The 22150-nt window shown below is 54.3% G+C and overlaps 1 protein-coding gene and 1 pseudogene across 2 annotated transcripts in view; both read right to left on the bottom strand.

The window, feature by feature from the left end:
* The window catches only part of SLC41A3 (solute carrier family 41 member 3), a 65843-nt gene that overhangs the window by 40906 nt on the left and 2787 nt on the right, over nt 1-22150 (bottom strand). For both annotated transcript variants that reach the window (XM_057555473.1, XM_057555474.1), the window contains exon 2: nt 15460-15746. In XM_057555473.1, coding sequence (XP_057411456.1) covers nt 15460-15714 — 255 coding nt within the window. In that variant the 5' untranslated portion in view covers nt 15715-15746. The remainder of the gene's footprint in view (nt 1-15459; nt 15747-22150) is intronic.
* On the bottom strand, nt 14504-14938 carry LOC103013915 (mitochondrial import receptor subunit TOM20 homolog; annotated as a pseudogene).

Below are 22150 nucleotides of genomic sequence, written 5' to 3'. Positions count from 1 at the left end.
GGACTTATTTTCTTTCTCCAGACAGGAAGGCTGCAAAGGTCTAATAACCATCTCTGCTTCTTCAACGTGGGCACAGACATCTCAGCGCCCAGAGTAACCTTGAATCTGTGGGACCGACTCACCCACGACTGTTACGCTTCCAAAGGAAAACCCAAGGTCAGCCATTGCCAAGATCCCGTGTCCGCGGCCAAGAAAGTCCCTGTTCCAGGATACACGGAGCCAGGCCGGGGGAGGTCAGGCTGCCCGCGAGGAACCTGAGGCCCCGGCACACGCTCCCACCCACCCTTCCCTGGACTCACCCCGTCCACTCGGATCTGCTTCTGCCAGCAGTACAGCAAGGTCATGACCCCCTGCCCTCTAACCCTGACTCCCCCTCCTGCTTCGGTTCTCCCTTCTCTCCAAGTCCTCTCCCTTCCAAGGCCCAGGCCCCTCCCCACCCCACACAGGGGCGGCAGGAGGTGAGCCTGCGGGCGGTGGTCCCGTCCTCCTGCAAGGGGTCGCCTGGGCTGGGCCACAGGCACGGCCGAGGAGAGCTGGGAAGGGGCTTTAGACACATCAGGTCAGACGACCACGAGGGGCTACTCAGGGACAAAGTCAGCAAAGGTGGAGGGCGCCAGGAGAACAGAAGGCCAGGGCCCCGGGGACACCAAGTCCAAGGGATGAACAGGGCTGGAGCTGCCTGACCTGCAGACCTCTTCAGGGAGACCCTGAATGGCTAGGGATTTTGGTCACCCACTCCCAGAGCACCCTGACGGCGGCTGGCTCCACAACCCGGCTCACGCCTGCCCCCGGCCGTGGACAGCCCTGGACGTCCCACAGGTCCCCCGCCCAAGGCTCCACGCTGACCCTGCTGCATGGGCCCCGTGCGCTGGCTCTTGCACTTGGGGGGGGTCTCTCAATCACGCCTACAGCCCCCAGCTCTCCCCTGCAGCCTTGAGCAGCACCTCTGGGTCATCTCAGACCCCAGCAGCCAGGGAGGACAGCCCCTTACGACCCTTCACTAATTCCAGTCCTGGGCACGCAGGTCCTCGTGTTCCGCCAACACAAAGGCAGTGCAGATCGGGGCATGAGGAGTGGGCGGGGCGGGGGAGCCGAGGGGCTGCGAGCCCTCCGTCTGGCGGGTTAACGCACCCCTCTATCCCGAGATGGCTCACCAAACTGCGTGCTCACCGGCTGTGCGATTTTCTCCACGCCTGTGCTGGACCCCAGTGAAGCAAAACGTGATGTTTGTTTTAGAACAAAGAACGAGGACAAAGTCAACAAGCCTTCACCCTCGGCGGCCGCCCCCCTGCCCACACGCTTGCCCCCTCCGTGGTCTGCACACACGGGCTCCCTCGCCGGGACGTTCAATGCTGCTCACGCACCCTGGGAACGCCACCTCTGAGGTCCAGCAAAGCGTCTGCAGAGTCTCCGACCTGCCCCTCCTCCCTTGCTGCTTCCGCCCCCTCCCCGTTGTCTGCAGGGGGGCCCAACGGCCACCAGACACGCCCGCCAGGAAGGTCAGCTTCCGCTCAGGATTCAACCAAATTCGCTCAACAAACGAAGGAGGGACTGGATGACAAGTGGCTCTGTCCACCTGCCCGGCGCTCGGCTCTTGGCTGCTCCGAGCAGCCAGCCTGTCTGGTTCAGCCCTGATCTGGGAAGAGTAATCACATGCGCTTTCACGGTCCCTGGTGCCCACGTGTGCATGTAAACCCCAAAAAGGTCTGGAATGACACACACGACTCGATAGTAAGGGACCTACTGCGACGGAGACCGTGGTCAAAGAGGGCTTAACCTCTCTGCGATGCTTGTTCCATAAAAAGAAATACTTACACCTTACTTGTGTAATTGAAAAATAATTTTTTGAAGACACGAAACTGATACACTGGCCACTTACTGGGCCTCAATCCCCAGGCCCAGAATCAGAGACTCCCGGCCCCAAAGAGCGTAGGCGAAACCTGCACCCAGCCAGGCACAGAGCCGCGCCGGGGACCGCCCACGAGGCGCGGCTGTCGGGCCAGGTGGTCTACCTCACTGCGGGCTCGGGAGCCCCGAGGCCCGGTGTGAATGGCTCCGGGCAGGCACCAGCCTGGGCACCGCTGGAGCCAGGAGCCCCCGTGATGTGGGCTTCCCTCTGGGAGCCCCAAGGCTGCCTCCTGCACTGCCGGGAGGGGTGAGCAGGGAGGTGGTGAGCACCGGAACCCAGTAAACGGAGGGCCCTTGACCCTCCCGCACCCTGTCTGCAAAGTGGGGACGAGGAAAGGGCTGTGACGCCCAGAGTTGTTCCATCCTCCCAGTCGCTGGCCCCCCCGAAGCTGACGGCTCAAGGCCAGACCTGCAGACAGCCTCCCCCACGTCTGCTCTGGGCCCACCTCCCAGACGGAACCCGCACGCAGTCCGGAAGGGCGCTGCACTCTCCAGCTGGACACCCTCCTGACCCGGCCCCGGGGCACCTCCGCTGATGGTCAGGCATGACCCCCTCTCCCCGCAGGGCCCCACCAAACCTCCAGGACTCTGCCGAGCTCTCGGCCGCCTGTTCTCGGCCCCGAGGCCCCACAGAAAGGGTCATGGGTGGGCAGGTCGGGGACACGAGGCCATGCTCCACGCAAGGTGCTGGGGAAGGTCAAGGAGGGAGATTCAGGGTGGACTCTCCCAGTGTCCGCAAGGCCCAGGGAGGGTGACAGACCCTGGGGCAACTCCAGGGGAAGCAGCAGACAAGAATCCGGGTCTCCAGCTGGCAGCACGCGAGGAAGTGCCCTGTCCAGTGGGCAGGGCGGCCAGAGGCCGCCCCGAGAACCTCATTCAGAGCCGGGTACCCGGGTGGGTGTCGGCTGCCCCCTCCAGCTCAGAGACAGGGGCACGGCGGGATGTGAGAGGTGACGGCCCCTCCCCCCGCATGCTCACGTACAGGCCCCAGCGGCTCGAGAACACACTAACTCCATAAGTGACCCAAACACGGCTCCCAGAGCCGACCCAGGGCATAAACAGACCCCCTGGGCCTCCCAGCAAACACCTCTCCTGATGGAGACCCCCACGTCTGCATCCCCTTGTGCGCCTGGACCCCCGCCGCACTCAGGACCCTGTCCTCCCGCTGAGACCCCCCCTCCGGAGATTCTGGGGCTGGAGGAGCGGTGCCCGGCACCCTCGCTCGGGCCAGCACACCAACCTCACGACGCTGCCTGGTTTGCAGGTGGAAAGACTGAGGCAGGATGCCTGAGCCCCTCGGGTGGGGAGGGACCGGCGGACAGGACTCGAGGCCCCCCAGGCCCTGCCTAATGGCTCTGCGTTTGCTGGAAGGAGAGTGGTTCGAGCTCCCAGGCTGAGGAGTCTCATGCAGGCTGACGGTGGAGGGTCGTCAGAAGCCTCTGTGACTCTCAGACACTGAGGTCCCAGGAGGACTCTCCTGCCAGCCCTCCGAGCCCGGCCCCCTGCCCGACCCAGGGGCCTGTCCTGTGTGTGATGCCTGGTCCCCCAGCCCAGGGCCCATGCTGCCCCTCGCCTCACCGTACGCACTTGGACGGTGTTCATCAGCAGGCCGGCCGTCACCATGCCGAGGCCAGACAGCACAACGGGCACCACGACCTGGCCCACGATGGTGAAGGTGGTCTCGGGGAGGCCCCCGCGGGGGCAGCGGGTGAGCTCACAGCGGAAGCCTCGCAGCTTCGAGCCCTGAAAGCGGAGCTCCAGGTCCAGCTGGGTGACCACCATGGCCAGGCCGGTGACGCATTCCCTGGATGTCCAAGCCTGGGCGCCCCCAACACTGGACTCCGCCCACACCAGGATGTGTCTCCTAAGGAGTCCACCCGGGCAGAGCTGCCAGGCGCCCTGTGCTGTGGACAGTATCCACTGCCCCTCGGCCGAGGGCCAGAGCCAACGGTGACAAACAAAGGCCGGGTGACTCAGCCTCGCTCAGGGCTCGGCCACTCCTGCTGTCCACTCCCCGAAGATCAGGTTCTCCTCCGAGAGTGGCTGCCATGCCCGGTGGGACCTCCCTCGGCTGGCCTCCCACGAGGAGGCTCCCTGTCCCCTGGAGCGACCTTGACAGCGTCCAGCTGTCCGGCCCGCGCTGGCTCGGGCTGGACCAGAGAGCCGGAGCCACGTGAGGCCTGGCCTTGGTGAGGCCGCACGGGGCCTGGGGACATCTCAGCCTGAGGCACCTGCTCCTCGGGCCAGGTCTGAGCCCCTGAGGACTGTCACCCCTCAAGGTCGAGACGCCTGCAGGCCCTCAAGAAAGAAGCTGTGCCCTGCGGCCACTTGACCTAGGTGTCGAGGGGCTCACGGCCACAGGAGGAGGCTGTGTTCACAGAAAGAATGCAGCCCTGCTGTCTCTCAAAGGACAGAGACTTCTAAGGTGCTTCTTAGGGGCCCAGGCTCGTGCCGACAGAGGTTAGACCAGCCTTGAGCTGCCGTCCCGACCCCGACCCCAAGGAGAGGGGGTCTCTACGTGGAATAAATGAGTGTGTCCACTGTGCATGCCACAGGTGCCGGGCACAGCGTCCAGGCCTGAGGGCGGGCTGAGCAGGGTCAAGGCCAGAGCCAGCAGGAGCCCAGAGCCGAGGGCTGGATGCTCGCTCACACCTCTTGTGCACCTCGGCCAGTTCCCCTCCTTCGGACAGTCCACCCCACGCCCAAGCCCAGCCCTCAGCTTGGAGTCCAGCCCTCAGCACCCTAGGTCCCACCGGGCTGGCCAAGCCCGATTCCCTCCTCGCCAACTCCAGCCAGACCCTGACGGCCGTTTCCCTCGCGCCCACGATGTTTCACTGCATCTTTCCTCGCCCCCTTCACTTTCTCATGAAGCCCCTCCAAGGAGCCAGACAGAAGGAGCCCCACTTCCCAGCGAGGGCTGGGGTCCGTCGGCCCCTTGTGTGTGAGTGCAGGAGACGCTGCCCCCGTCCAGTTCTGGGCCCCGATCCTGGGGTCCTGACGGCTTCCACCGCCCACCTCCGGAGATGCGGGCGCTCGGGACCCCGCCACCCCACCGAGGAGAAGCTAGGGTGTGTTCTGGCTGCGGCCCCGTGAGCAGCCAGCAGCAGCCGTCCTGTCACAGGAGGGGACGGTCCTGGACTGTGTGTCCCACCAGCTGCTCGCTGAGTGGCGTCCAAATAAAAGATCTGAGATCAAACTGACAGCGGGCTTCCCGCCAGCCACAGAGTCAGGCGCGGTTTGCCGCAGAGCAGGAGCAAAGGGGACCTTCTCAGATAATGCAGCAACTCCTAACCTCCCTGCGCACCCCAGACTCTCCCTGAGCTTTCAGGCCACAGCCAACCCCCCGTGCCCTTTCACGTGCACACACGTCACATTCTGTCCATCACCAGACTCTCAAGGCACCCCCGGGCCACGCACCAGGAAGCAAAGGTCCCGGTTTTGCAAATGAGAAGCTGACGGCCCCGCGAGGGTTTGCACATGACCACCCCCCAGTCAGCCTCACAGGCGGGGCCAGGACCTCGACCCCCGACTCCAGTGCCCACTGCCCCCGCTGCTGCCCGCCTCTGAGGTGAGGGTCCATTTGTTCACACAGGAGTCTGAACCAGCAGGAGGCTGAGAGAAACAGCACATTTCTAAGGAAAGTGTGGCAGAAGTTGACGCGCCTAAGTCTGCTAGCTCGTTTAAGACAGACCCCTCTCAGCGGGCCCACTCTGGACGCTGGTTGCCCCAGTCCCCAGGCCTGCAGCTGGACCGGCCCCCCAACTAGCGATTTCTTTCTCCTGGCTTCAGCACCTCCTGTGATCTCTTTACAGTTTTAAATGCAGTCGAATGTCATAATACAACATAAAATCATACACAGTGGGTCCCTGAACTCTCATCAGGACAGAAGATGTGGAAATAGATAACAGCTTGCATGATTACATATGGGAAAGATCCCTAATTCAGCAGGTTATAAATCATTACAAAAATGTTTCTCATTTTTGTTTAAAAAGTAATGAGAAATAAGTACACACACACACACAAGCAGTGAACAATTCAGTAGGTTATATACCAAAATGCTAAAAGTGGGTACTTTTAGGTGGTGGGATCCTAAGTGACCTTTATTTCATAACTTTCTGTATATCTATTGTGATTATTTGCTTTTATAACCATCAAAAAATAAACTGTCACCAAAAACAAATAAAAGATGCCATCGTGTGCGGAAGACTACTTTCCCATGCAACTTGAGAACAAAATATGTCAACACAGCTCACTGGCTCACAATCGAGGAGATTGGAAATGTGACTTTCACAGGAGCTCAGTAGCATAGTGGAAAGTCTCCAAGGGCCTGAGCTGGATTCTGGGGCTGTGCTGGGCCTCGGGAGTAATCTGGGTCAGATGCCAGGTGGCTCTGGGTGACCTTGAAGAGTCCCTGCCCTCCCCGGGCCTGTGACCACCTCCCGCCGCCCCACCAGAAGGGTCTCAGCTCACGCTGCTCAGAACCACCAGGCGCTCCGGACACGGGAGCCCAGCCCCTGCGCACCCAGAGCTGCGGCGTCAGAACCCCCCCAACCCCTCAACTTGCGGGACAGTTAGGAGGGGCTGCGGAGGGCGGGCGCACGGCCGGTCCTCATGTCCGTCTCGGGGTCCTCGGTGGGAACAGCTTTTTTCCCAGGAGCACACCTTCCCAACGGCCTCCCGCCCTCTCGCGGGTCACCTTGAGCCTGGGCTGGTTCTGAGCGCAACGGTCACTCTTAAAGGCCTGAATCCCCCCATCCTGTTGAGGTCCCAGAGATCAAGGCAGTTATGTCCTCAGCAACAGGAAAGGTCGTCTTCATTTTTGCTTCCAACTCGGCCGGCAGATGCACCTGCTGGTGACCACGTGGGACCGAGTGCCCCCGCCCCGGCCGACTAGCCCCCTCGCCACGCAGGCCTCAACCCAGAGCCCCCTCCTCAGGGACGCCTTCCCGGCATCCCCCTCAAGGCTGCTCCAGCTGTCAGCCAGCTCTGCCCCTTCGTTTCCCCGTAGCCCTTGCCGCTGCCTAACCCCGACTCACGCCCCTGTCGCTCCCTGCTCGGCCGTGACGGCCAAGAGCAGGCCCGGCACCCTGTCCACCGCGGCATCCGGCACAGCGCTGGCCCGTGGCCCACGCGTGTGCTGTGTGGACGAACAAACAAGCAGCATTATAGAAGCAGACAGAAAGAGACCCACCAGCCTTCCACGAGTTGAGCCGTGTAGGGCCCACATTACTCCTATGATTTGCTGCCTGGACACCTGGTAAAGCCAGCAGGGCCTGGGGCAGCCCCACTGCCGCCGCCCCGGCCCCCGAGGAGCCCACGGAACGCAAACGAGTCAGTCACAGCCCCACGGGAACCGGTACGTGTCCCTACAACGCCCGCCAGCACAGCCTCTGGCAGGTGGCGCTCCTGGGCACAGCCCTGAGGGCCCCACGTGGGAGGCACGCCCTCCCCCGGGCCTGGTGCGCGGGGCTGATGAACTCTGCGCTCACCTGTCCAGGTGCAGGTCCCTCAAGAGGAGGCCGTCACTGCAGCTGGCGTCACGAACAGGACGGCCCGCCCCTCACGGCGCACGCCCGGCAGCCTCACCAGCTGCTTTCTGCTGACTGACCAGCTCCCGACATGGTGAAGGCCGCCGGGGACGGAGCCCCGCTGGCCGGCTTGTGCGCGAGCCGCCCCGGGGTCACCACCTCCCCGAGGCCGGAACGACGGTGAACAGACCGTATCAGGCACCCCTGCTGCCAGCCTGACTTACAAATTGGCTGACGAAAGGGGACCCCATGGCACTGCCCTCCCCGGTTAAAATAGTTAATGCGGCCCAACGCAGGCCACCACGTTGAGACTGGCCCTCGGGGTTGAACCTGGTCTCGCGAGGCCTACTGAGGGAAGGGGGTACCCGCTGCTCTCCACTTGACCGCCCAGCTCTGTTCTTAAACCTGGCAGAGACAAACCGCCTCGCAGTGGTGACCGCAGCCGTAAAGCTGGGGCCCCGTGCTGTGGGCCCCACACCCAACACCTATCTCGTCGGGACACTGACCGCACCCAGGCGGCAGCCGGTAAACGCTGTGCCCTGCAGATCCGGCTAGCACGCTCCGCTCAGCGCCCACTTCAACACTCTCGGCGTGCCGACCTTCGCTTCTCCCAGGCGGACCTGCCGCCGCAGGCTCTCTGCAGGTCGGGCCTTTGCTGCACCTTCTGCGGGGCTGGCGCTACACGATGGGCGCCCCTCCACAGACTCACGGGACACCTTCCCTGAGACACCCAAACACTCACAAAGGAGCCCCCCCCCAAAGAGGATGGGCCGCCACGGCCCTCGCAGGGCGAGCCTCCCCTCGCTCAGACCCCTAAGACCCTCTGCTCACTGGGAGCAGCCCATCCTGATGTGCGAACACAGCCCAGCACCTGTGCGGGCTTTGTGGATTCTGGAGGTGACCGTCTTCACGTGCAAAGTTTCCTCCTGCCCATTTAGGCCACACTTGCCGAGCAGCCTGCCTTGAACGGGCCCCTCCGACAAGAGGCTGCAAGGAGCCGGCAGGCACCCCCACCGGGCCCCGGAGACGCCTCCGCTGAAGAGAACCCTCAAGAGCCTCCGGGGCCCCTGGACCACTGAGGGCTTTAAGCTGACGCCAGAAACTTCCCCCGGCCTGCGCCACCCACCAGCTGAGCCACGCCGCAGGTACACACCCTGCTCTCCTGGGAAGGGGGCCCTCGCAGACCTGCTGGGACCCTCGCAGCCCGGCTGCCCGTGGGCCTTGGGAGGCACGGCGACCAAGGAGGGCAGCCTCAATTTGGGGCGGGGAGCCAACCCTGGGCCCCTGGCACCTCCCACCCGCAGGGGGCGGCCTCCCTGTCCTGAGTCAGATGCCACAGACCAGAGGAGGTGACCCCCAAACCTGGGCTCCTGGGAGCCCGCAAGATCAACTGGGTGGGCCCAGTGGGGTCTGTGCACTTCGTGGGTGTCACGGTGGCGCTCGGCGGAGGTCACCACCCTCCCGTCCTGACCGGATGTTCCTGGTGCAGGACCTGAGCCACCCAGCGGTCAGCACAGGTGCCCGACCTCCAGGCAGCGCCTCAGCACCGGCCGCCTGGCTCTGTGCCTTTTAGACGCCTGGGCCACTGCCTAAGGGCCGTCTCGTTTAGGGAAGGAACTCTGGGAACCCCGCCTCCCGGACACTCCAAACACACAGGGCGACAGATGTGTCTGCCTACACTAAGGCCACAGGCCTGCTGGGACCCTCGTCCTTCCACTTCTCATGGGGACAGCCACCCCCCTGCCCCACCCCCGAGGCCGGCACTAAGCCGAGGGGCACAGCGGCCCTCCCGCAGCTCCTGCTCAGTTCCAAGGCAGCAAGAGGAGCCCCTGGCGTCAGCACTGCCGCAGGTACTGGCGAACGCGGACTCGCCCTGGGGGGAGGCACACCCACACCGGCCCCTCAATCGCCTTTACTGGCCACCAAGGGGCCCCCGTAAGTTCTGTGTCCCGTCAAGAGCCCACTCCCTGGAGGTCCCCGGTCAGCACCGGGTCTCGTGTGGTATCAGGGCGTCCAGGGTCAATGGGGTGCAAGGCCGTGCGTGGCTGTGGCATGGGGGGAGCGGGGGCCCCGAGCGGCCTCCACTCCGTGCCTGAGGGTAAGGAGCCCTTCATATCCAGGGGGCAGCGGGCAGCAGGCTCGGGCGCCCACCCCAGCCGGCTCACCCTGCGCCCAGCGCTGCCCCGAAGGCCCTCCCTGGCTGTGAGCGCACGTGAGCGCTCAACACGGCCAGTGCTGTGTGCTCGGCCGCCCCCCACCCCGGGGCAGGAGGTGATGGACAGGCTTACCTCACCCCTGTGTCACCCAGCCCAGCCTCAGCTTCTTCCCTCAGCTCTCACCCCCCGCCTCGGCCCTCTAGCCGCCCGCTTGCCCTCCCAGCCTCTCCAGGCCACCCCGTGTCTTTGCTAAGGCGTGACCCCTGCAGGACCCTCCCTCCCTCCCCTTACGCCCACCCGCACTCGGGGCCCAGGGCTTCCGGCCCCTCTGCAGACCAGCTCAGTGTCTGCAGACGGCCAGCCTGAACTCTCGCTGCGCGCAATGCAGAGCGCAGACGCACGACAGAGTGGGGCTTCCTCCTTCCCGAGAGGCGCCCTCTGACCTGTGGCCTGTGTGGCCTGCAGGGGCCTGGGGGGCAGGGCAGCTGCATGAGGGGCAGCCGCTGTCGCTGAGGAGGACGCAGGCTCGGACCCTTGAAAGAGAGTGTATTAATCTAACTACAGAAAACTGTACACGCACAGCAAAAACCCACCAAAACCAATGTCAAAAGATAAATGGAAAAATGGGAAACATATTTACAATCCGTATCACAATGGAAGGGCCAACTTCCTTAAAATGTAAAGAGCCCCGAAGTATCAATACCGAAACAAAAACCACTCCTCAGAAATATGGACAAAGGACATATCCAAAGATACTCAACCTCACTCACTCCTGATGAGAAATGCAAATCCCACTACAGTGAACACCGCTGGCGGTCCCAGTGACGGCCTCCAGGGATCCTGGCCTCTGAACCACGACCCCCAGGGTGAGCTGACCTCAGGGACTTGACGCGTCCGGTAGCCGGCAAAGACGCTGCTCCTGGGACCCATCTCGCTAGCAGACGGTCTCCTTCTCCGACCCCACACCTGGATGAAGCTGCCATGCTGGACATGCCCGAGGGGAAGGGATGAAGGCCTCAGCACGCGGACCCCTCGGCTGCAGCATCACGACACCTGAAGCCGAAACCCAGCTCTGCTGACTGCTGTCCCACAGCAGCCGTGGGCCACAGGGGCTGCTTAAGCTCCGAGCCCCGGGACAGCTCACTCCCTGGAGCAGAGGCCACAGCGCACAGTGTACGATCCACTGCCAGGTCGTGAAAGATCACAGAGGCTGAAGATACACCGTTAAGGGAGGTGGGAGCAGCCCCACGTCTATCATGGTTACGGACGCCTATGCCCTTTGACCCAGCAGCTGTACCTGCAGCAATCCGTCCCACTCCTTCACCCAGACGTGTAAAGAACGTGGCGCTGTCAGCAGTGCTGCTCTAAGTTGTTAAGGGCTGACTTGTGTGCCCCTCCCCAGTCCCCAGCATCTCAGAATGGGACTGTATTTGGAGACAGAAAGCTGGAAGCTGGGGTGGGGGGTGGCCCAGATCCAATAGGTCCTTATAGTCAGAGGAGACGCGGACACAGACAGACACAGGGACGACCACGTGAGGACACAGGGAGGAGGCGGCTGTCTACACACCAAGGAGAGAGGCCCTACTGACGCCTGGATCTCAGACATCCAGCCTCCAGGACGGGAGAATAAATGTCTGTTGCTTAAAGCACCCCATCAGTGGTACTTTGTTACAGCAGCCCGAGCAAACTAACATAGCTGTGAAACTTAAACAAACATCAGAGGAAAAATGGTGCATAAACTCTGGTATGTCTGCCTGATGGGATACTGAACGACCATTAAAAAAAAGGAAGCTCTTGGGACTTCCCTGGTGGTCCAGTGGTAAAGAATCCGCCTTCCATTGCAGGGGACGCAGGTTCCATCCCTGGTCAGGGAACTAAGAACCCACATGCCGCAGAGCAACTAAGCCCGCACGCCACAACTACTGAGCTTGTGCCCCTCAACTAGAGAGCCCACGCCCTCTGGAGCCCGCGTGCCACAACTAGAGAAAACCCGCACACCACAACTAGAGAGAAGCCTGTGCGCTGCAACTAAGACCCAACGCAGCCAAAAATAAAATAAAAATAAATAAATAATAAATCTTTTTTTAAAAAAGGAAGCTCTTAACATATTTACAAAGAATAACCTCTGAGATACACTGTAAAGCGAAAAAAGCAAAACACACAACAGTTTGTATGTGCCACCACGTGGGTAAAAGGGTGAGAGGAATGCACAGAGGCAGACGAGAAGGTGCAGGTCCTGGCTGCCCTGGAGAAGCGAGAGCCTGGGGACAGGCAGGGAGCACGTCCTGTCCCCGTGCACATGCTGACCTTTCGGGCACCTGAATGCTTTACTTTTCCAGAAAAACAAAGGTATTAAAAAAAAAAAAAAAAAGTGCAGCCTCTGGGCTCAGGGAGTCTCATTCAACCGAGGAGGTAGAGGCCAACGCCCCGGGAAGTGATGTCGGGGGCGGCGTCCCAGGAAAGGCTCCTAGGGACCCAGGAGGGGGAAGAGGAGACTGGGGAGGGGAGGCCCAGGTGAGGCCGCGGAGCAGCAGGACCCACCCCTCGGACCACGACTTAGGCCCGCTCATCACGCTGCTCCAGCCCCTCTGCCTACATGTGGCTTCGATGTGGGACGTGCCTCCCATCTGGCCGGGGAGCTAGTCCCCGGGGAAGTTTCCTTGCACTTGAGGAGGAACCAGAACACGGCCTGCTTCTCTCCCTCTGGACACGACATGCCTCTAGGACAAAGCTGACCTGTGGGGGCTGACCAGCAGGATTTGGGACGACGCCGGGTCCTCGGACACATCGTTGGCTGGTGGTGATACCGCTTTCCAACCCCGGAATCGCCCTATCCTGGAAACCTCGTTTTGGGAGATGACGTGTTTTCTTCTTACTTAACCCACTGTAAGTCGGGTTTTCTGGTACCTGTGGCTGCAACCATCCTGATACAGCCAGGTGAGCCCAGGATGTTCGGATGCATTTTAGGAGCTTGGGAGCTTTATCCCAGAGGCAGTAGGCAAGTGCACAGAGATTTAAAACTTGGGGAGAGCTGCATCGTGGGGCTGCTTGGCCGGGCCCCGCCCCCAGGCATGGGAAGGAAACACTAGAACAGGTATCTCTAATTCTTATCTGAGTTGCAGCTTTTGTATAAGTTCTTAAACATCAGCACAGAACTACCTGTGATGGAGTATCGACGAGAATAAGAACGTCGGCCACGAACCCTCATGGGCGAGGCCCAAGTCCAAGGCCCCGGCACTGCGTGTCACAGCCCTCCCGGGAGCCCGACCTGGGCAGTTCTCCCTTAGCTCTGGTTTAAGAGGAGAAAACCAGGAACACAGGGCGGCCTGTGCCAGTGACAAACGTCAGACGCAAACCCAGCTGGTTCTGCTCTGGAGTCTGGGCTCCAAGCCACACGGTGCTCTGTTACCTGCCACTCCAAGTGCAACTTATAAACCAGTGTGTGTGTGCAGGGGACTTATACATACTTGTGTGTAAATATACAGACATACATATATCAACCAATGTGTGTATAAATATGCACATGTACGTGGCCTACACACGCGTGTCCGTATGTATCAGTGAGCACGTGTGCGTGTGCAGGGGATACATGCTCGGTGGTGTTATACTGAACACACAATGAAATAGGCTTTTTGAAAATCGCGGCACAGAGAACAGACTTCAGGGAGACAGAGTCAGCAGGGTGGCGAGGAGGGTGGCGAGGAGGCTGGCGGTCTTCAGGTGAAAGAGGGAATTCTTGGGGGACGTCTGCGGCATGTGAACTTCTGGGACGCGGAAGCCAGTCCCCAAGGTGCTCTGGAGGCTACAGCGGTGTGACTCACCACCGGGTAAAGAAGGATATGGGGCCGCAGGGCACCAGGTCACTGGAGGAAGGAGAGGGCTGAGGGGTCTGGGGATCACAGAGGCCAAACGGGGGCCTGGGGATGAGTCACACCAGGGCAGGGACTCTGGCGTGACACATAGCCACGCTGGGGCCTGAGCAGGTCCGGGAGGAACCTGGGAGGGCAGCTGGCCGTCACCAGTGCTGTGACGCTATGAGGAACCGGACTGCACGGGCTGGAAGGGTCACTGAGGACCCCAGGTGGCAGCGGAGGGGCAGGCAGGTAGCAGAGTGAAGTGGGTGCAGACCGAGGGACGGTGGGGACCGTGGACACCGAGAGGGCAGTGACCACTAACTGTGGCTGTGAGGGAATGTGGGTCCAATGTTGGAAGAGTTGCCAGATTTTCAAGGGAAAACAGGAACTTGAATTTTTATGTGACATCTCTTGATTTTTAAGTGTTGGTCTTAAAAATTTTAAAGCACGAGCCTTACAGCTAAGTGGCAGACTGGGACTCAAACCCCAACTGGTTCCAAATCAGTGCGGGGCAGGCCCAAGTTCCCCGGGCACGGAGCGCCTGCAGCAAGAGGGTCAGAGGCTGCCGCCCCTCCCGGCTCACCATTCCAGACAGTCTGTGTTCTCAGCTCCTTGACAACCAACAGCGATGACCTGGCCACTAATGGCTTCAAGTATTCTTAGGTACCACGCTCTTCCAGGGAGGACTTCTGCCGATCATGCTGATGGAGGAATGGGGCTTTTGATACTCAAAGAACAAGAAAGGGATGGTACACTGGTAGCTTTGTTGTCTGATGGGTAACTCCCAGTTCCTCACGCTATGGGGCTCTGTTAGAGTGTAAATCAAGGGGCTTACCTCCCCTCACAGGGTGACGACAAGAGAAGTCAAGCTGCCGAGCAGAGAATGTCATCCCTCAGGAAGCACTAATTGGAACAGGAGTGGACACTTGACAGCAGGGTCAATTTTTGCAGACTGATGTGGATATTGACCAAGAAGTCTCTCTCTTCTTCTTCATCTTTTTTTTTAAAGATTTTTAAAATATTTTTTAATTGAGATGGTTATGGTGATATTTGTTTCTCATTCCACATCATCTTCAGCCAAGCTCTGAGCACTTCCAATCCTCTAATTGTTGGGAGCTTAGTCAGAAGCCTCTGGAACACTGGTGGTGGAAGAGTTTGCTGCAACACTTGCAGTCACTGCTGTGGCTGTCCACACACAGCAATTGCGTTTGTCAGATGGTCCACACCCTTCTCATATTCACCTTGAGCTAGTAACTCTTCAACCAAGCTGTATTTCTTTGAGGAAGAATTTCTGAACGGCTTCAGCATCTTTAAGGTCAGGTAACTTGGAAAGTGCAGCTCTCTCCTTGGAAAGCTTCTGTTTCTTTCTTTGTTCTCGCAGCCTGTTCTTGAAGTTGGGGTCACTCTGCCTCTTGCAGTCGAAGTAAATGCAGGACCCGATGAAAAGGGCCCTGCGCACGCTGGCGGCAACGGCGCTGTTCCGGCCCTCCATCTCCTCTCCAATGAGGAGTGGGGTCGGCGGCGGTGGGGCCCGCAATGAAGCCGCTGGCCTAGAACCCTCCGAGCGGACTGCGCCACTCTGCCCCAACACCCGCAGCGAGGGACGCGGAAAGCTTTTTTTTTTTAAGAGCACACTTACAAAGGATTGACTGCCAAGGGCCACCCTCCCCTCTAAGTACAGAATCTTGCCTGAAAATGAAACGGAGCTGACAGATAAAGAGCCAGTAACCTGATACCATTTAAGCACTTGGATCATGCCAGGTCTGAAATCCAGCCCCTCAGATATTTCAATTGTATGAGCTAATAACTGTCTCTTAAAGCTTAACCTGGGCTAAAGTTAGTCTCTGACATCAGTAACTAAAAGAATCTTGCCAAAATTATAGAAAAATGGTATTTGAGAAGAGAAGGTCTTGCCCCTTGTCCCCAGGCTGGACACAATGTGTACCTGCCTACTCCCCAGGCTGACATTAGACAGTACCCCACCCCGACCATCCCCATTTAGTCCCCTCTTACCTGGAAATAGTTCAAAAGGATGCCTGCCCCAGACAGTCCCAGGCCTGCAAACAGGAAGGGCACTGTCACCTGGAGGCCAATGGACAAGGTGGTCTCCCTGCTGAGCTCAGGCCCCAGGGGTTTAGGGGCCACCCTTTGGCTCTCAGGGACACTCAGCAGTCCATCTTCCGAGGCTTCAGGGAGTCTTCCTGTGCTGAGGCCGTGCAGCAGGCCCAGCTCCTCTGGCCTCCGCTGTCGGGTCTCCGTCCCGTCCATCTGAGTACAGCTGAGCCCCTGGCAGCCTTAATCTGGGAGACATAAAGCAACAGGGGTTGTAGGGCAGAGTTCCTGACCCCCATGGGGCTGACGGTCTGTAGGTTTTCACGCCCTTCTGTCCAGCAGAGGCTGCATCATTCTGGCTAATCCACAGCCCTTCCCTTGGAGCCTGCTCCACATGGCCTCCTGCAACCCGGATTTACAACAGTCTTTAATTTAATATGCACATGTTTGGGGAAAAAGTACATACAGAAGTGAACGTTAAATACATATGAACTGCAGTCAGCAAAACTGGAGGTGTTAGGACTTCTGAAAATTCTTTCCTCCATAAAAGCAACAAGAGAACTGACAAAAACTGTCAGAATCTTCTTTTTGAGAACTATGGATATTAATCAAAGGCTTGCAGCAACACATTTCTTCAAGAAAAAATGCTGAATCTCAGCACAAACAGCCACAGAGTGATGCCCACGATGTTTGTCATGTTTTAACTTGCCTTAGTCCCATCCGCTGCTCTCCAGCTCTGCAGCAGCCTTAAAAACCAACTGCCTGGAAAGATCAGAATGGGCCAGAGCTTTTTCAAAGCCTCGTTCCCAAAGAACTGTCACTATTGGACATCAGGTAGCTCACTAGAAGATGCCAGCTGCAGACTCTCTGTATTTCACCTGACTTGTGGTTCACTTCGTATAAAAAGCCTTTTCCCTTTTTTGGCTGCCTGAGGCAGTAGATAATAGTTGGGGTTAACAACACACTAGCCAAAAAGCCTAAAAGGAAAAGCTGGGGAATGAGATGCCTACGTGGGTTTTGAAAAGGTCCCATACAATCCCAGGACACTAGAAGGCCACTGGCATTGGGCTGTGCACATGCTCAGGAAATACCCGAGGAGACCCAAGCTCTCACCTCTGGCTGATCTAGAGGCTCAGTACAAGCAGGAAGTGAAGGCAAAGGCAGGGCTACCAACTACCCGAGTGAGGGTTCAAGGGATGCCCCGACATGCACACAGGGCCCCTTTGGCAAGGACTGAGAGACCCATCGGCACCAGGCATGGCATTCAAAGAAATCTCCACCAATCACCAAGCAGAGGCTTCAGTGCCACATACAACAGAGAAAACAGACTAAAGAATTAGTTCCGACAAGTCATGAAACAAACAACATGTACAATAAGCAGCAATAACAAGCAACCCTGAGAAGAAGAGGGGAGAATCTGATTTCCAGAGGTGCCACATTATTTTATTTTAAATGTCCAGACTAACTAGACAAAAGCTTTAAATCAGCTATTTAAAATATGTTCAAAGCACTTAAGGAACCATGTCTAAAGAAGGAAAGCATGACCCATCGTGTATAGGCATCCTCAGTAACAGCTCTTTCTCATCAGACATCATGGAGCCAGAAGAAATCAAGAAGCCATAACACGTTCAAAGTGCTTGAAGAGTTCTATGGGCAGCAAAACTATCCTTCAAAAATGAAGGTGAAATTGATTCCGATAAATGAAAAGAGAGAATTTGTCACTCGCACATCTGCCCTAGGGGAAATACCAAAGGGAGACTTTGAAGCTGAAATGAAAGGACCCAGACAGCTGTTTGTCCACATGAAGAAATAAAGAGCATTAGCAAGGGTAACTAACAGGCATATTTTAAAAAACAGTGTAAGCGTTATTTTTTTGTTAGTAACGCTTTTCTTGTATCTGATTTAAAGACAACTGCATAATGCAGTAGTTATAAATCAGTGTTGATGGGCACACAGTGTAGAAGGATGCAATTGTATGACAGTAAGGCCACAAAAGGGTGGGCACAGAGCTATATACGAACAAAATTTTTATATACTAGTAAATTAAGTTGCTATTAATTTGAGTTAGAAGGTTATAAGCTAAAGTGCTACTTGTAACCCTCAGAGCAACCACTAAAAAAATAACTATATATATATAATATATATATATATCTTATAAATATCTCATATATATAAATACAATGATAAAGGTTAGGGCACACTAGAAAATACATGAGATCTAGTACAACAGAAGGCAGTAACAGAGGATAAAGGAACAGGAAGAACCATAAGACATAGAAAACAAAGCACTGCAACCCAGCAACAGCAAAATATATATTATTATCAAGTACACATGGAACATTCTCCAGAATGGACCATACATTGGGGAGAAAACAAGTCTCAAATTTAAAAGGACTGAAATCATACAAAGTATGTTCTCCAGCCACAATGGAATGAAATTAGAAACAAATAACAGAAGAAAATTTGGGAAATTACAAATATGTGCAAATTAAAAAACATGCTCAAATAACTGATGGGTCAAAGACGAACACACAAAAGAAATCAGAAAATTATTTGAGAGAAATAAAAATACAACATACCAAAACTTATGGAATGCTGGGAAGACAGTGTTTAGAGGGAAATTTATATCTGTAAGTACCAATGTTAAAAAAGAAGAGCTCAAATAAATGATCTTTCACCTTAAGAAAAATCATGAAAAAGAGCAGAATCACCACCACCTCCCTGAAAAAATACAGAGTGGGAAGTAATAAAGATTAGAGTGGTAATAAGTGGAACAAAGAATAGAAAAACAATAGGGAAAACCAACAAATACAAAGGTTGGGTCTTTGGAAAGACTGAAAAAATTGACAAACCTTTAGCTGACCAAGAAAAAAAGAGAAAAGACTGAAATACTTAAGTGGGAACATTACTTCCAAAATTATAAATTTTAAAATAATTATGAGGGAATACTATGAACGACTGTATGCCAACAAATTAGAAAACCTAGATGAAATGGACAAATTCTTAGTAACATACAAACTAACTCAAGAAAAAAAATTTTTTTAAACTAAAAGACCTATAACAAGAGACTGAATTAGTAATAAAAATATTCTCATAAAGAAAAGTCCAAGGTAAGACGACTTCAGTAGTGAATATAAAGCATGCAGGTTGGAAAGGAGGAAGTAAAACTACCTCCATTTAGAAATGGCATGATCTTGTATGTAGAAAATCCTAAGGAATACATACACATACACACACACACAACTATTACAGCTAATCAACAAGTACAGCAAGGTTGCAGGATACAAAATTGATACAAAAAAGTTAAGTTTTATTTCTATACACTAGCAATGAACAATCCAAAAATTAAGAAAACAGTTGTGCCTGCAATAGTATCAAAAAGCATAAAATACTTAAGAACACATTTCACAAAAGAAGTTTAAAACTTTTACCTTGAAAACTGAAAAACATTGTTGAAAGAAAGTTTTACAAACCTAACAAATGGAAAGATATTCCATATTCATGTGTTGGAAGAGTGAACACTGTTAAGATGGCAGCACTTCAAACTGATCTACAGATTCAGTGCAATCCCTGTCCAAATTCCAGTGGCCTACTTTGGAGAAAATGACATGATGATCCTGAAATTCATATGGAAATGCAAGGGACCCAGAATCCTAAACAAACTTGGAAGAAAGAACAAAGTTGGAGAACACGCACTTCAGGATTTCAAAACTTAACTATGAAGCTAGAGTAATCAAGACCATGTAGTACTGGGGTAAGAATAGAAATACAGATCAATGAAACAGAATTGGGAGTCCGTAGATAAACCCGTGCATCTACAGTCAATTGATTTTCAACAAGGTTGCCCACACTATTCAAGGTGGAAAGAACAGTCTTTTCAACAAATGGTGCTGAGACGACAGGACATCCACAGGCACAGGAACGAATTTGGTTCCTTACCTCAAATCACATACAAAACCTAACTCAGAATGGGTCAGAGACCTAACCTAAGAGCTAAAACTATAAAACACATAGAAGAAAACATAGGCGAAACACAGTGACCTTGGATTAGGCTTCAGTTTCTTAGATGTGACATCTAAAGTACAAGCAACCAAAGAAAAATTAGGTAAAACTGACTTCATCAAAATTTCAAAGTTTTATATTTCAGAGAACACTATCAAGAAAGTAAAAAGACAACCCACAAAATGAGAGAGGTTATTTGCCAATCATATATCTGATTAGGATCTAGTCTCCAGAATATAAAAAGAACACTTACAACTCAACAATAAACCCAATTTTAACATTGGCAAGGGAGTTGAATGGACATTTCTCCAAAGAAGATACACAATGGCCAATAAGCAAGCACATTAAAAGATGCTCAACATTCGTTGTTTCGAAAATGCAAATCAAAACCACATTAAGATACCACTTAGCATAATGTTTTCAAGGTTCTTCCATGTTGTTGCACGAATCAGTACTGCACTCCTTTTTACAGCTGAGTAACATTCCATCGTGTGGCTGGACCACATATTCTTTATCCTCTCCTCAGGTGATGGACATCTGGGCTGTTTCCACTTTGGGCTGTTAGGAATAATGCTGCTCTGAACATTCTTATGCAAGTCTCTGTGGACATGGGTTTTGTTCTACTGAACTGTACATTTCAAAGGGTGAATTTTTGGTATGTGATTTATACCTCAATAAAAAGTATGAATCATTTGTGGAATAAGGTCAAGAAGCAGAACACTCCCAGCCTCTGCAGACTCTCTGAAATACCTACTCCCCACCAGATTAGTGCTAACTCCAGACACGATCACACCACAGCTTGTTCTATTTCTCCTTCACTTTTACCAACTATGACTACAGAGCTAAACAATAGATGGTCCTCTCCCTGTACTCTTTTTTTTGGGGGGGTGGGGGCTGCGCCACGCATGACTTGTGGGATCTTAGTTCCCCGACCAGGGATTGATCCCATGCCCTCGGCAGTGAAAGTGCAGAGTCCTAACCACTGGACTGCCAGGGAATTCCTGACAGTCATCTCCCTTATCCACGACTTCAGTTACCTGAGGTCAACCATGGTCCAAAAGTAATGGAAAATTCCAGAAATAAGTTCTAAATTGCGTGCTGTTCTAAGCAGTGTGACAAAAGCTCGCACTGTTCAGCTTTGTTCTGCTGGGGACGTGAATCATCCCTTTGTCTGGCATATTCACCCGTTGGTCACTCACTTAGCCTTGTAGGTTACCAGATCCACTGCTGTGGTATCGCAGCGCTTGTGTTCAAGTCACCCTTATTTTACTTAATAATGGCCCCAAGGCACAAGCGTAGTCATGCTGTGCCTAATTTATAAATTACACTTCATCACAGGTATGTATGTACAGGAAGAAGCAGAGTATATGCAGGGTTCAGCACAACCGTGGTTTCAGGCATCCACTCTTGGGATGTATCCCCCATGGGTAAGCAGGGGATCCCATAGTAGTGTTTCGCTCACTTTGCAATTTAGATCAATAAGATCACACTCCAGGGCTTCCCTGGTGGCGCAGTGGTTGAGAATCTGCCTGCCAATGCAGGGGGCACGGGTTCGAGCCCTGGTCTGGGAAGATGCCACGGAGCAACTACGCCCGTGAGCCACAACTACTGAGCCTGCGCGTCTGGAGCCTGTGCTCCACAACAAGAGAGGCCGCGATAATGAGAGGCCTGTGCACTGCGATGAAGAGTGGCCCCCACTTGCCGCAACTACAGAAAGCCCTCGCACGGAAAACAAAGACCCAACACAGCCATAAAAAAAAAAAAAAAAAAAAAAAGATCACACTCCATTTACTCTTTTCATGTCTTGTTTCTTTCACTGGACATTACATTTCTGAGATGCAGCCACGTTGCTGAATCTGTTTCATTTTATTGTTGTATAGAAAGCAACCGCGTGAATATGCCACAATCCATTCACCTGTTCTACGCTTGAGGGACCATCCAACTTACTTTCCTTTCCAAAATAAAAATTTGATTGCTTTTATTACACAAGTAATGTGTTCATGAGAAATAAGATTTACACAATACAAAAAGGTATAAATAAGTTTAAGTCCTCAACAATGTTACTGCTCCAAGATCACTAATGCTAAGTCTAGTGTATATCCTTCCAATGCACACATACACATGTATATACACAGTGTACACACACACATATCCTTTGAATGTACACACACACATACACACAGTGTACACATACACATATCCTTCCAATGTACAGTGTACACATACACATATCCTTCCAATGTACACAGTGTACACATACACATATATATACACCATGTACACACATATATATATATACACCATATACACAATGTACTCATACGCATATCCTTCCAGTGTATACATACACATATATATACACAATGTACACATATACATATATATACACAATGTACACATACACATATATACACAATGTACACATAAACACACGCTCTCACATTCATACTCACTCTCTTTCTCACACTGTATTTTTTTTTAAATCAATGTTCTAGATCCTGGATGTTTTTTAATATAAAATGTATACACCTTTCCACCCCTCTCTTCAGTAGATATGTCTTTATGTCTTCTCTTGTCATCCCCGATAGCTGACCCCAGACAGTTTCAGGCGAGGAATGAGGTGGGGGGCTTACTGCACCCAGCTGCTGGT

This window comes from Balaenoptera acutorostrata, chromosome 10 (genome assembly GCF_949987535.1).
Source record: "Balaenoptera acutorostrata chromosome 10, mBalAcu1.1, whole genome shotgun sequence".
NCBI lineage: Eukaryota > Metazoa > Chordata > Mammalia > Artiodactyla > Balaenopteridae > Balaenoptera > Balaenoptera acutorostrata.
This window is presented reverse-complemented; position numbering and strand designations above follow the sequence as displayed.